We start from the raw sequence: 12,873 nt of genomic DNA, 5'->3' as shown, positions 1-12,873 counted from the left end.
AACTCTGGGCTGTTCTCCTTTCCATGCCTCATTTCTACTTCTCTAGTGTTTATATTATTGATGGTGGTGGCTACAAAATGTCACTTGATCTTCTATTTACTAAATCTAACAACATTACGATAATATGATATATCCGTTAATTTGCCAAAGATTCTATATGCCAGCTCTTCTATTAAAAGACATATTTATAGATCCCATTTTAAGTCTTAAAAAAATCACCTTGTCTTGTGTTCACTGCATATTGCTCTATAATTAGAATCACACCTTCTTCATGCAGCAAATATTAGCCATTAACTCACATATGCCCAGAAATAACATTTTTGTCACTTTAAAGCATATTCAGTGTAAATGCAGAAAATGCTGCAACATTCTGATCGGGTGATAAAACAGTCAGAATTGAGAATTCCTGCCATGCATGTGGTGTTTGAAAGCTTACAATAGCTGAAGAGAAGTTGCCTGAGTCTGGGGAAGGGGAGAGAACACTTTCCAATAAGGTGGTAGCTGCAGCAGTAGTTACTGACATCTGAAACAGAAAATCATTCCACTAAAATTTGTTACTCATAATTTAAAGTTGGAAGCATATTTAATAATGGGTGAATGATTTATCACCTCCTGTGCCACAATGATTAAAAATATTTATCAACTTAGGTACATATAGTAGTTTTCTCAGCAAATTTATGATTTATAATCAGAAAGCCTAGTGCTAAACAGGAGTTTTGGAAGGATATAGGTCTGAAGGAAATCTGTTGTTAGAAGCAACTTGTTGGTTCCTGGATGCTTAGCCCCGAAATAATCACACAGAAACTGTATTAATTAAAACACTGCTTGGCCCATTATCTCTAGCTTCTTATTGGCTAACTCTAACATCTTAATTTAACCCATTTCTAGTAATCTGTGTCTCACCACATGGCTGTGGCTTACCGGAGAATGTTCCATCTGGCTCCGGTGGGGCTACATGGCTTCTCTCGCATTCTTCCTTCTTTCTCCCAGCATTCAGTTTAATTTTCCCCACCTATCTCTATTCCCTGTGCAAGCCCTAGATAGTTTCTTTATTAACCAATGGTATTCACAGCATACAGTGGAAAATCCCACATCAGAAATCTTTCTTTAAAATTTCTTCCTCTCATACTATTGCCTGTCTTCTTTGATGATACCCAGGTACCCACTAGTAGATAATTCCCAGTCATTGCTACTAGTTTGGAGAGCTTTCTTGACCTTTACCGTTGGGCTGGAGAGATGGCTCAGTGGTTAAGAGCACAGCCTGCTCTTCCAAAGGTCCTGAGTTCAATTCCCAGCAGCCACATGGTGGATCAACCATCTGTAATGGGGTCTGGTGCCCTCTTCTGGCCTGCAGGCAGAGTACTGAGAATACTGTATAATAAATAAATAATAAAATATAATAAATAAATCTTTAAAAAAAAAAAAAGACCCTTCTAAGCCGGGTGGTGGTGGCGCATGCCTTTAATCCCAGCACTTGGGAGGCAGAGGCAGGCGGATCTCTGTGAGTTCGAGACCAGCCTGGTCTACAAGAGCTAGTTCCAGGACAGGCTCCAAAAGCCACAGAGAAACCCTGTCTCGAAAAACCAAAAAAAAAAAAAAAAAAAAAAAAAAGACCCTTCTATCGCTTCACTATAATGACACTGCTGATAAATATGATCATTATCAGTCAATTCGGATATTAAGTTAGGACCGTGGTTCCCTCAGTCAACTCCATTTCCATAAGAAAGCTGCAAACTCAAGGACTATAGCTAGAGATTGTCTCCTTCTTTGGAAAGACTGAATATAAGAGTCTTCAAAGTATAAAGCAGCTTAAACCATACAAATGTGTCTTCTCAAGTTCCAAAGGCTGGAAATCCACATTCAGGGTGTCTCCTTGCTGTTCTCACATGGCTTCTGAGATACAGAATCATTACTTACCCTTTGTATGGCCAAATACGGTCTCCCAGTGCAGACCTGCAGAATAGAGTAGAACACTCACGTATGACTGCATTTAACGTTAATCATTTCCTTAATTGCTGGGACCTGCATTCACATTCTAAGATCCTAGAGATTACAGTATTATTTGTAGTTTGACTGTAAATTGCCCTTCAAAAATCTTATAGATTAAAGCCCCTGCTCCCAGATAATGTAGCTAATCTGTGAGAAGTGTTCAGATCATGAGAGCACAAATTAAAGAATAGATTAGTCTATTTATTTTATTAAATCATTGTAATAGGAGGTGGGGCCTGGCTAGGAAGGGGCTTCTCAGCTTCTTCAAAGTGCATATAGCCCTAACTCCTCCCTACATCTACTGTTTTTCCCTCATTCTCTTTCATTCTTTCCCTCCATCACTTCCTTCCTTCCCTCCTCTCTCTACCTCTCTATGTCTTTGTGGGTCATGTGTGTGTGTTTGTGTGTGTCTGTGTGTGTGTGTGTGTGTGTGTGTTTTCTGACACAAAACAGGACTCTTGGCCCTAAATTTTGATTTAGATCTAGTGTTTAAAAGCAGAATTTATTGTTATTAATTCCTTGAGCATTTCAGACAACACAATCTGAACATATTTACTGCCTCAATTCTTCCCTTTACTACACTCTCGGCCACATCATCCCTTTCCACCCAACTTTCCAACTTTGAGATTAGTTCTCTGCTCTTCTTCTTTCACCATGGAGACCAGTTTGTGTTGTCCATTTTGTCTTGCGATTGGCGCTTCCTTGAGTATGTGGTTAGCCTACCAGTAATCACATACATTACTTTTCTAAAAAGAATGAAAGAAAAAAAATACTCCCCACCTCCCAAAAGCCGTCAAATGCTCATATCCCCGCAGCTAGTGGTGGGATAACACATCCACCTCCCCACTCTATATTCTGAGATTTCAATTGTCCTGCCCCCAACAACCACCAGCTCATCCCTGTTTTTTTGAGGGTATTAAGATCTGATTATTTAAAGTTAACATCCAGAAATGAGAAAAAAAGTAATGCTTATTTTACTAGGTCTAGATTATCTCATTCAGGATCATTGTTTCTGTCTCCACCCATCTACTATTTACCTCTCTTGCTGTCTCCAACCACTATAACTTAGCAGCTCTAATTTATCAAAACCCATCTGTCTTGATGACCCCTTTATCTTAGACCTGTGAAAATGGGGTCACATAACCATGGATCCAAGCCTCTGAAACTAATGTTCAAAGAAATCTTTGTTAAACAATTTCTCTCAGATATTTGTCACAGTAATGAAAAATCTGACTACCTCAGGCATCAACATAGAAATTTTGCATCTTGAGCTCACAGGGTCCTTGTAGATGTAGATGTAAACTGATAAATATTTGGTCATGAATTCATACCAAATTTAGAGTGAGTTTGCAGTTATCTTCTGATATTGGAAAAAAGAAGAGGGGAGACAAAGAAATGGAAGAATGCCTGTTAAGACAGGTGGGGGGGGGATAGGCCTGATGTTGTTAATAACTAAAAGATGTAGCCAGTGGCCTTGCAATGCTCATAACCACATGACATCATTATCAGGAGCCCTGGGAAGTGGGAAGATGAGTAAAAAGGAGATTGTTATTTTTCCAAGAGTGTAGTTGATGCCTTGTTTTTGATTTCTGCCCTTCGGAGCTCAGAGGGAATATTTCTGCTGATTCAAGCTACCAACTGAGTGGAAATTAGTTGCGGCCAAACTGAAATGAATGCGAGGCCAGGAGAGCATGCCATGAAACCACTGGTCATCTCAAGGCCTCCTGTGAAGGAGGCACACTGAAGCCTGTGTCTTCCAAAGGAGACAGTTTGTCAACACATACAGGAAGAGTGTCTGCTTACCCCAGATTTTAATTTGCACGATCTTCCTCAAAGCTTTTATAGTTTAAAGAGCAATCTTATTCATCTTGATGATTTTTCCTCAATAATGAGATTGTTTTATTTTGTTTGAAGTAGCTTAATTCTGTTGTTAAATATAAAGTATTTTGGACTAGCTCATCATAACACAACTGAATGTTGTACATTTATATTTATGAGAAAAAGATCAAAGGAGAAAACAAAAACAGGAGACTGCATAGAAGACATTTGGAAAGCACCAATCTCATCAACATGTCTGAAATAATTTCTTCTTTTCAACTATTTTTCAGTATTTCTATTCTTTATTATTATTAGCTACATGTTGTGTTTGGGCATGTGTGATTGCAGGCGCCTGCAGGGTCCAGGAAAAGGTGCACTAGAACTGGAGGTATATGGGGTTGTAGAGCGCCAACATGGGTACTGGAAACCAAACGCATGTATATTGCAAGAACAGTGTTAACCACTTAGCCAGCACTGTGGCTTCTTGGTTATTTTTTAAATGGAGTGGCGAAGGTTAAAAAATGACAGTAACAAAATATCAAAATCTTAATAAACATAAGCTCATGTGTGGACTTCAATATGCTTTATAAGTAAGATGAGTGTCAGAACCGGTTTTTGATTCTTGTTTCCTCTTCATTTGTCCAGCAACAGCAACTCGAAAGCTTGTGCTTTTACAAGGACTACACTGGTTTTCTTCATCATGTCATCTAAAGTGTACATTCAACGTTAGCCATTAATTCCAAGCCTTTGGAGGCATAATCTCTAAATTAGACCAGATCCGAATGTGCACAAACACAGGATTGTTAATGGATTTGCTTCCTAAGATTCTGTATATTCTCTACAACTGTCGTAATTGGAGCATAGTGCTTATTGTGTGAGAAGGTAACTGTGTTACACATAAGAAAACAATTTTAACACTATTATTAGAATTATGAAGAGAAGGAAGCAAAATAGCAAAGTATATGAATCAGTTGTTTTTGTGAACAATTAATCTTGTTGGCATACTTAAATGAACTTGCATAAAGATGCCTGGAAAGAATGTTGTTGAGCTCAGTTGTTCATTAATTTTGATCACATGCTGTCCCCATTGTGTTAGGAGCTACTTCAAAATTCCCTAGAAAAGTATTGCAGCATTGATTTAAAAACTCCCAGAAGCCTTTCGCATTTGAAAGTTCATTTATGTTCTTTTTTAAGAGCGATATTATGAAAGTGTTTGGGTTTAGTAAGATGGCTTAAAACACCAACCAGAACCGATTAGTTCTCCACTCTCTCTGCTTCTATATGTCTGTAAGACAAAATGGTGACACCGTCTTTAGAGAGCTTCTTACAGTAGGAAGACACTGATGACAGATTTGTGGGTCTTCTTTCTGTTAGACATCTAAGTGGCTCATAAGCATGAATTTGTTCTCAAACTTTGTTGTTTCATTGTTTGTTTCAATGCTATGTGCAGGACTGACAGGTTACAGGAGATATGCTTCAAATATAATAGAGTCTGGGCTGTTAAAATCAACATTGTAGAGCATGGGTGATAAGGGGTATTAAATGTCTAAAGTTCATTATATAAATGTATGAAACTGTCAAACAGTAAAAGTTTTAAAGAAATTACCATAATACCAGAGGGAAATCTCAGAATGAAATTTCTATAAACCATTTTCTACACAATGACAGGTATTAATCCTGAGTGAGATTAATTAAATTTACCAACATGCACAGTACTGGCCAGCTGTCAAATGTTCATTAAAATCAACTGAACATACTGGAGAACTGAGTCTACTCTGGTAATGTGAGCTTAGTCTTCCTGGGGCCCTCATTCAAAGCACTGACTACAAACTACAAGCACAGTGCCCAGAACATACTAAGTGCCTCAAGAATAGATACTACTTTTGTAAGGTCAATTTTATTTTTACCAGTACAGAAGAAACAACTTCACATATTAAAATCATTTACTTTTATTGGTCAGTATACTAAAAACTAAAATAATTTAGTAAAAAATTACCATCTGGATATGGATAGGTGGCACAAAGATGAAAGATTTCCCATCTCCTTCATTTTCATGTGATTAACCTCTTTATCACTCGGAGAAATGAGAGTTAGAAATTATTGTGGTACATTTTGATTATTTATGTTCAATATCAAATACAAAGCAAATCTGAGTACCAAGCAAATTTTGTAAGTGCTCACCTAAATTCATTTTATCGTTATGTGCTGAATTACTTTCTATTCACTTTGCTTGGCTGATGTTTGAAGTATACGGCATTACTGATATGTGGATTGACCAAATAACAAATAAAGCAATGCTAATAATGTTGTACAAAGTTACATACTTCGTAGTCATATGTTTGTCAAAGAATGAAAATGCATGCGGTAATGATGAAAATAATACAATACTGCAATTTAAAATGACAATTTTAAAACTTCAACCATATTAGAGAGAAAAAAGAGAACCAATTACAAATTAAGAAGGATTGAGACTAGTAAAGTATAGAAAATTCTAGAAAATAGCCATTGATGTTTTATAGAACTAAATCTAGAAAGGGTATATTCCACAGATGTCAATATTACCATTTGTTATCACCATAACTTTATTTCATCAGCTGTAAAAGGAATTTACATGTAGGAAACTGAACTCTTCCCATATGATGTTTATGGCCTAAAAGGGCAAAGGATAAGAAGTCACCCATCTGATTACTCAAACTTCCTGCATTAAGAAATCAAAGAGTTCAGAAAAGGTATATAGAAATTAGGGTTGGAGGCTACAGATCTGGCTCAGTGGTTAAGAATGATTACCCCACAGTCATGAGAACTGGAGTTTGGATCTCAGAACCTTATAATACATCAGATATCCCTACCAATGCCTGGTTCGAGGTTGTAGGATTGCTGGGTTTTGTATGTGCATCCAGCTCAGATGCACAAACATGAGCCCCAGGCTCAAAAAGACCTTCCTCAAAAGAAATTAGTGGGAAGTGATAGAGGAGGATATAATACACTCTTTTCTGATTTCTGCATACAAGAACAGGTGAACCCAACTGAGAAAGAAAATTCATGCACTCCCACATACACAAACACACACTCATGTTCATGTGCTCGTGCAGTACACACATGCACACAGAGAAAAACATAAACATAAATGCACACACACACACACACATGCAAATATAAAGACTATACAGATTTAGGCTTACACATAATTATGATAAAATTATACTGGTGAAATTGAATTCAAAGTTTATAATAATGAGATAAAACATCATAAGTAGGTCTTCTCTATATATACATAATATCTAACATATTCTGAATCAATTTCTGAAAATACTCTGAGATTCTTACATTAGAGGAGGCTTGGAGTGTTGCATTATTTATAGAAATATGCTCAGTGAATTTATGCTGACTGTTTACATCTGTCATAACTAACATTAATGCACACACTGACAACAAGAGAGCAAGCATGGCTTGCTAGGAAGATTGTAGACTTTGTAGTCAGGCAAAGTGTGATTAAATTGATGATTAGATATGTTACTTAACCTCTTTGTGCCTGTCCTTCCTCCCACAAATCCAGGATATATTCTTTCAGTATAAAGAAAAATAAGAACGTAAGGGTCTCTGTAAAAGAAAATCCTAGTCCCATTTGATTGACTTTACCCTTGTTCTTTTATACACTAAATTTTATAGAGTGAGAAAGAAAAAAAAATATAGAGTGAGAAAGATACCAACAGTAAAGGCAATCCTTTCCTAAAACCATGATGTCAGCTGAGGTCATGATCCTCTTTGGGATGCAGATACAAAGAGCTTAAACTCACAAACTCACATCTGCAGAGAATCCAGAGACTGAACCAGGATTATTGTACAGACTTTATTGTATCCCCAGGGATTTAGGATTTAGGGTTCCTGGGTCAACCTTATCTCCAGGTTTCTGTATTAACTGGAATCCACTGAACTCCATCCCCAGCAACACTTCTTCCCTTCCCTTCCCTTCCCTTCCCTCCCCTCCCCTCCCCTTCCCTTCCCTTCCCTCCCCTCCCCTTCCCTCCCCTCCCCTCCCCTCCCCTCCCTTCCCTTCCCTTCTCTTCCCAATGTTGTAAAATACCACAGATTTTCTACTGACTCTCTCAAACACACCCCCACAGACTCCTAAAATTAGCAGACATTGGTGGATAGCTAGATCACTTAAAATATAACTCACAGAAGATCTGTAAAAATGACTTAAGCCTGAATTATGGACACTACTATTTTTTGATAGACACTTTTCTTCATGAATTTAACCACCCAGGGTTTGAATTGAACCACCCAGCATTTCATCGGCCCCTCTCACCATGGGGACTTTCTTTTCAGCTTTGTGTTGGATCCATTGCTCTCCCCCATCTTTCCCCTCTTCTTTCTTCTACTAATGTCTCTGATTTCACTTTCTTGCCTTGTCTAATTTTCCAAAGATAAGTGGCATAGTGTGCCATCTCAGCCAGGCTCCCATGCACCATTGTTCTTCAGAGAGACTTTAAATGACCCACTGCATGGCCTCAGTTTTATCTCCTAGCAAGACCAAGTAAAATCCTTACATTCAGTTCCTTTATTAATCCCCATGGAGTTTCTTAAGCCAAAGTGAATGTGGGAAAGGTTTTTATTCTCTCTACTATAATTACTCCACTCTCTCGAGGAAGCAAGAATAGCTTCATTACTTTTGCTTTTAATAACTATTTTTTCTCCCAGGTATAATTCCTTAATTCTAATTTTCTTCATATATGGCATTTTTTAGATTTTACTGAATTCTTATTAGGTTGTGTTTTCTTATATGCTAAATTGTGAGATTGGTTTAGGTAGTTTTCATAGTACCCTGTTGGTTCAAGATTATATAACCACTTGGCTATATTTTCTATTTTCTCATGCCATATATATGACTATCAGGTGACAGTTACTTAAAAGATATTTTTGCTTTTTTTCTTATTTAAGAGAAAATTAATGATTGAAAGTCTTAATGCCACTTTTATTTGGTTCTCTCCTCCTGAAATCACAGATTCTCATTTTTAGATATATATATATGCATCTCTGGGGATATTGATCTGCTAAATACTATCAACTTCCTTTAGCCTTCAGCTTTAAACATCAGCACAGTGATATAAAGGTAAAAGGGGAAACCCCCATGGGAGGACAAGGTGTTTAATTTTAATTAGGCATGTTAATTAGGTGAGTTTAAGGGGAATTTGATGACTAGACCTCAATATTTTGATAGCTGGACCTTGGTCATCAGCCTCAAAAGGAGTAAGTGGCCAAATACAGAAATAAACCTTGGTGGCTAGTTTTGGGAATGTAACCTAATGGGTTTTAGCAAGGCAGAGGGATTGGGAGAGAAGTGCAAGGCCACACAGAGCCATATTGTCTTTTGAACTACTGTCCCTTCACCAACCATATTTGGTAGAGCATCTTATTTATACCAAGTCTTTAGTATTATTGTGTCCAATGCTCTGCCTTCCATGTCTCAGCTGGAAGTTCTCACTCTTCTCTACATCTGCCTCCAGAACTCTGGATTCACTGACAAATTATCACGTGTTTAGTGTCATTATCATACCAGCAGTTTTCTAACAGCAGCATTTAACTTTCTTTTCCAATTAGTTTTCCATCACAAAGTGTTCTACCATCTGTAGTTTAAAAAACAAATTTCTCATGATTAGTCTCTCCCATCTTCCATCAGTTCTTCCATCTAATAACAGTTATTTTATAATAGCATTTTATTTGTATTTTAATAAATACAGCTTGCCTAAAGATAGTAAAACAGTCCTACTGGTCAGCCTTACAGACCAGTCAGTGTGACGTAAACCTTTAATCCCAGTAGCCATACTACTTTGCCATAGAAACAGGGCAGTATATGCCTTTAATATTAGTGGTACACACCTTTGATCTGAGCTATAGAGATGATCATAAAATGGGAGCAGACAGCTCTCATTCTCAATCTCATTCTAAGACTCTTGGATGCAGGATCACCATTTCAGACTGAAGTAGAGGTAAGAGCCAGTGGCTTGCTCTTTTGCTTTTCTGACCTTTGGGTTGAACTCCAATATCTGTCTCTGAGTTGTTGCATGGAGGGCCCGCTTGTTTGTCTGGCCAGTCAGTTAGCTTAGCCCCAAAATAACCACACAGATATTGTATTAATTAAACACTGCTTGGCCCTTTAGCTTTATCTTCTTATTGGCTAACTCTTACATCTCAGTTTAACCCATTTCTATTGATCTGTGTATCACCACATGGCAGTGGCTTACTGGGAAAGATTCAGCATGTCTGGCTCTAGTGGCTCCATGGCAGCTCTCTCTGACTCTGCTATCTTCATTCCATCATTCTGTTTAATTTTCCCTACCTACCTAAATTCTGTCCTATCAAGGTCCCAAAGCAGTTTCTTTGTTAACCAATGAAAGCAACAGAAAGACAGAATGACCTCCTACACCATTGAGGTTTTATTAATCATGTATCATCATTTTATTTACCTGGCCTCACATTCTTGTCTAATCTACATTTCCAAAGATAAGTAACTGTAAGGAAGTGTACTATCTCTTCTTGGCTCTCATGCATCCATTGTTGATCAGAGACACATTAATAGTCCATTGCTTAGCATCAGCTTTATATCCTACCAGGACAAGGCAATGCTCCTGTATTCTAATCCTTATAACTTATTTTTGTTCTTTTTGATCTTATTTCATCTTCCAGGGAAAGCTTTTCCATGATTTCCCTAGAGTTTTTTCCAAAATCTCTCCTCTAGGTCTGTCTTCACTCAGTTAGCATACACTCCTGGATGCTGAATGCAATGCCGAGCATTGTGCTGAATGCTTATGAGGGACAGAGGAGATCAGAGAGCATGAGTGTTTAACATTGTCCCTCAGACTGTGACACTGCCTGTCACTTCTGAAAGATGAAAACAATGATAAAAATAAAACATTTCCTTCAAAAAGCTTAGATTGACAGTGTGGTCGAGAGAAACCTCAGCTGTACCAATGAAGCACTCCTGAGTCAGAATAAACATTTGTGGAGTCCTGTGCCAGGGGACTCGGCCCAGTTTGATACCACACGTTGTTCTGTCATTGCCTCAGGAGTGTGACCCAGAGTGAACATTGTTGCAGCAGATCTTACACAGTGGTAGCTGGATGCTCCCAGCTAATCACACTGCTAATAGCTGCATTTGGCCAGGGAACTCTCAGAATGACTCTATTTCATGCAACAGTTTAAAATATTTGTTGAACTAACATTCTCAAATCCTACAACATGATTATCATAGCCACTTACTCAACATGCAACTCTTCATTAGCTACTGGATTTAGGGTTGACAGGACAGTTTCTCGGAAGCCAATTTCCATCTCAAATTTATGAAAATTCAAAAAATGACTGCAAGCATCATCTATGAACTTAACTTTCTCTATATTGGTAGAGTCGGATGATTTTTGCTTCAGAAAGATCTTTAGAAACTGCAGTATTAATTGTTCTACATGAAGAAGGTATTCCACAATTCAGAAATTCTGATAATAATAATTGAATCAAGGCTATTTTTGAATGTATAAACTGTGGTTGTACTGGTCTGCATATTTTAATATACAAACTCTTTAGTGTAACCATTAAAGTAAATTTCATCATATTAATATTTGCCAAAAGACCACACCAAGGCAACAGAAAAATTAAATGATTTCCCCAAATCACATGGCACCTATATTTAAATTCTGGCCTCTTACCAGAATTCACACACCTGGTGCTTTTTCTATAGACTATCAAGAATAAAATTGTCAACTGGAAATGTTGGTAAAATATATTTTATTAAGCACATGCATCATGAAGTCATTTTTTCCCCTGTCTTTCAGGTCCCTGCATCCCCAACCCATGTCACAACGGAGGAACCTGCGAGATAAGTGAAGCGTATCGAGGAGACACATTCATAGGCTATGTTTGTAAATGTCCGCGGGGATTTAATGGGATTCACTGTCAGCACAGTAAGTTATTTATATTCAATGTGCATTTATTTTTATTGATCTATTGTGTACAAGTCATTACCCTTCTTGTTTGCAGTCAAGTCATAGATGTGTAGAGCAGCCCGAAGCCCAGGCATTTTGGCTCATGCTGCCTCTCTACAGCACATGTCATCTCCCATGATGAGGGCTGTTTCAGTCTCCATACTCTGTGTGACTAGCAATTTGCTTGCCAGCCCTTGTCATTATTATTCAATACAAGTTACAATATGATGTCAGTCATGTGGTAATATTTGTCTCTCTCCTTCGTACTTGTCCATAAACTACATTCTCCAATATTCCAGCAATTATTCTAGTGATTAGGTTAACAAGCAATGCTCAAGAAACTAAGAATACTCTCGACTCTAAACAATGTATAACTCAGTGTTCCCCTTCTTACATATTGACATTTCTATATGCAAAAATCTCTGGTCATTCAACAAACATAAAATTGCCCAATGAGAGACTTAGGACCTTTTCCACTCTGCAATCTCACATGCAGGAAAGCCACAATAAACTCCAAACTGCTGACAAATGATCTTACAAAGGTGGCCACATGCATGCTGAATGCAGAAGGTGAGCATGTGTATTGATAAGGACATCAAGGTTAGGGCTAGGGAGACAGCATGGGGTAGGAAGAGTGAATATGGAATATTGCCAATGAATACAAAAGTGATACTTAGCAAAATGGTTTAGACAAATCTTGTCATATCAGCCCCATCAGATTTTCAGCTGCCCAGAGCAAACATATTATGTCTTAACTCAGATACTGGAAGCGGCCTGCGATTTCCTACAGCCTTTCCAATATCAGGAATTTGTAGAACTTCTGGAAGTTTCTTGTAAGAACTGAAATGCTCTTGTTCCTTTCAACTGGCACCTGGCCTTCCTTGAGTGATCTCTAAGTCTCAGATCATTAACAAGCAAATTAGAGGCTATTCATTTTCATACCTTACATTCAGAAGTGCCAAGGTTGATTGTCTTTGAAGGTAGAATCACAGCTCATTCTCCACATGGGAGCATCTCAAAACATACCTAGAAAGACTAGGATAGCGACTCTGCCTGCATCTCTGGTTTTTCTTTTCACTGAATCCCATGA

The 12,873-nt window shown here is 37.9% G+C and overlaps 1 protein-coding gene across 2 annotated transcripts in view; it reads left to right on the top strand.

Moving 5' to 3' along the window:
* Edil3 (EGF like repeats and discoidin domains 3) overlaps positions 1-12,873 on the top strand; it is a 453,408-nt gene that overhangs the window by 190,825 nt on the left and 249,710 nt on the right. For both annotated transcript variants that reach the window (XM_038323644.1, XM_038323643.1), the window contains one exon: positions 11,634-11,762. In XM_038323644.1, the coding sequence (XP_038179572.1) occupies positions 11,634-11,762 (129 nt within the window). The remainder of the gene's footprint in view (positions 1-11,633; positions 11,763-12,873) is intronic.

The sequence above is a fragment of the Arvicola amphibius genome, chromosome 3 (genome assembly GCF_903992535.2).
Source record: "Arvicola amphibius chromosome 3, mArvAmp1.2, whole genome shotgun sequence".
NCBI classification, from domain to species: Eukaryota; Metazoa; Chordata; class Mammalia; order Rodentia; family Cricetidae; genus Arvicola; species Arvicola amphibius.
The sequence above is the reverse complement of the archived record's forward strand: the minus strand, read 5'-3'. Positions and strand labels throughout refer to the sequence as shown.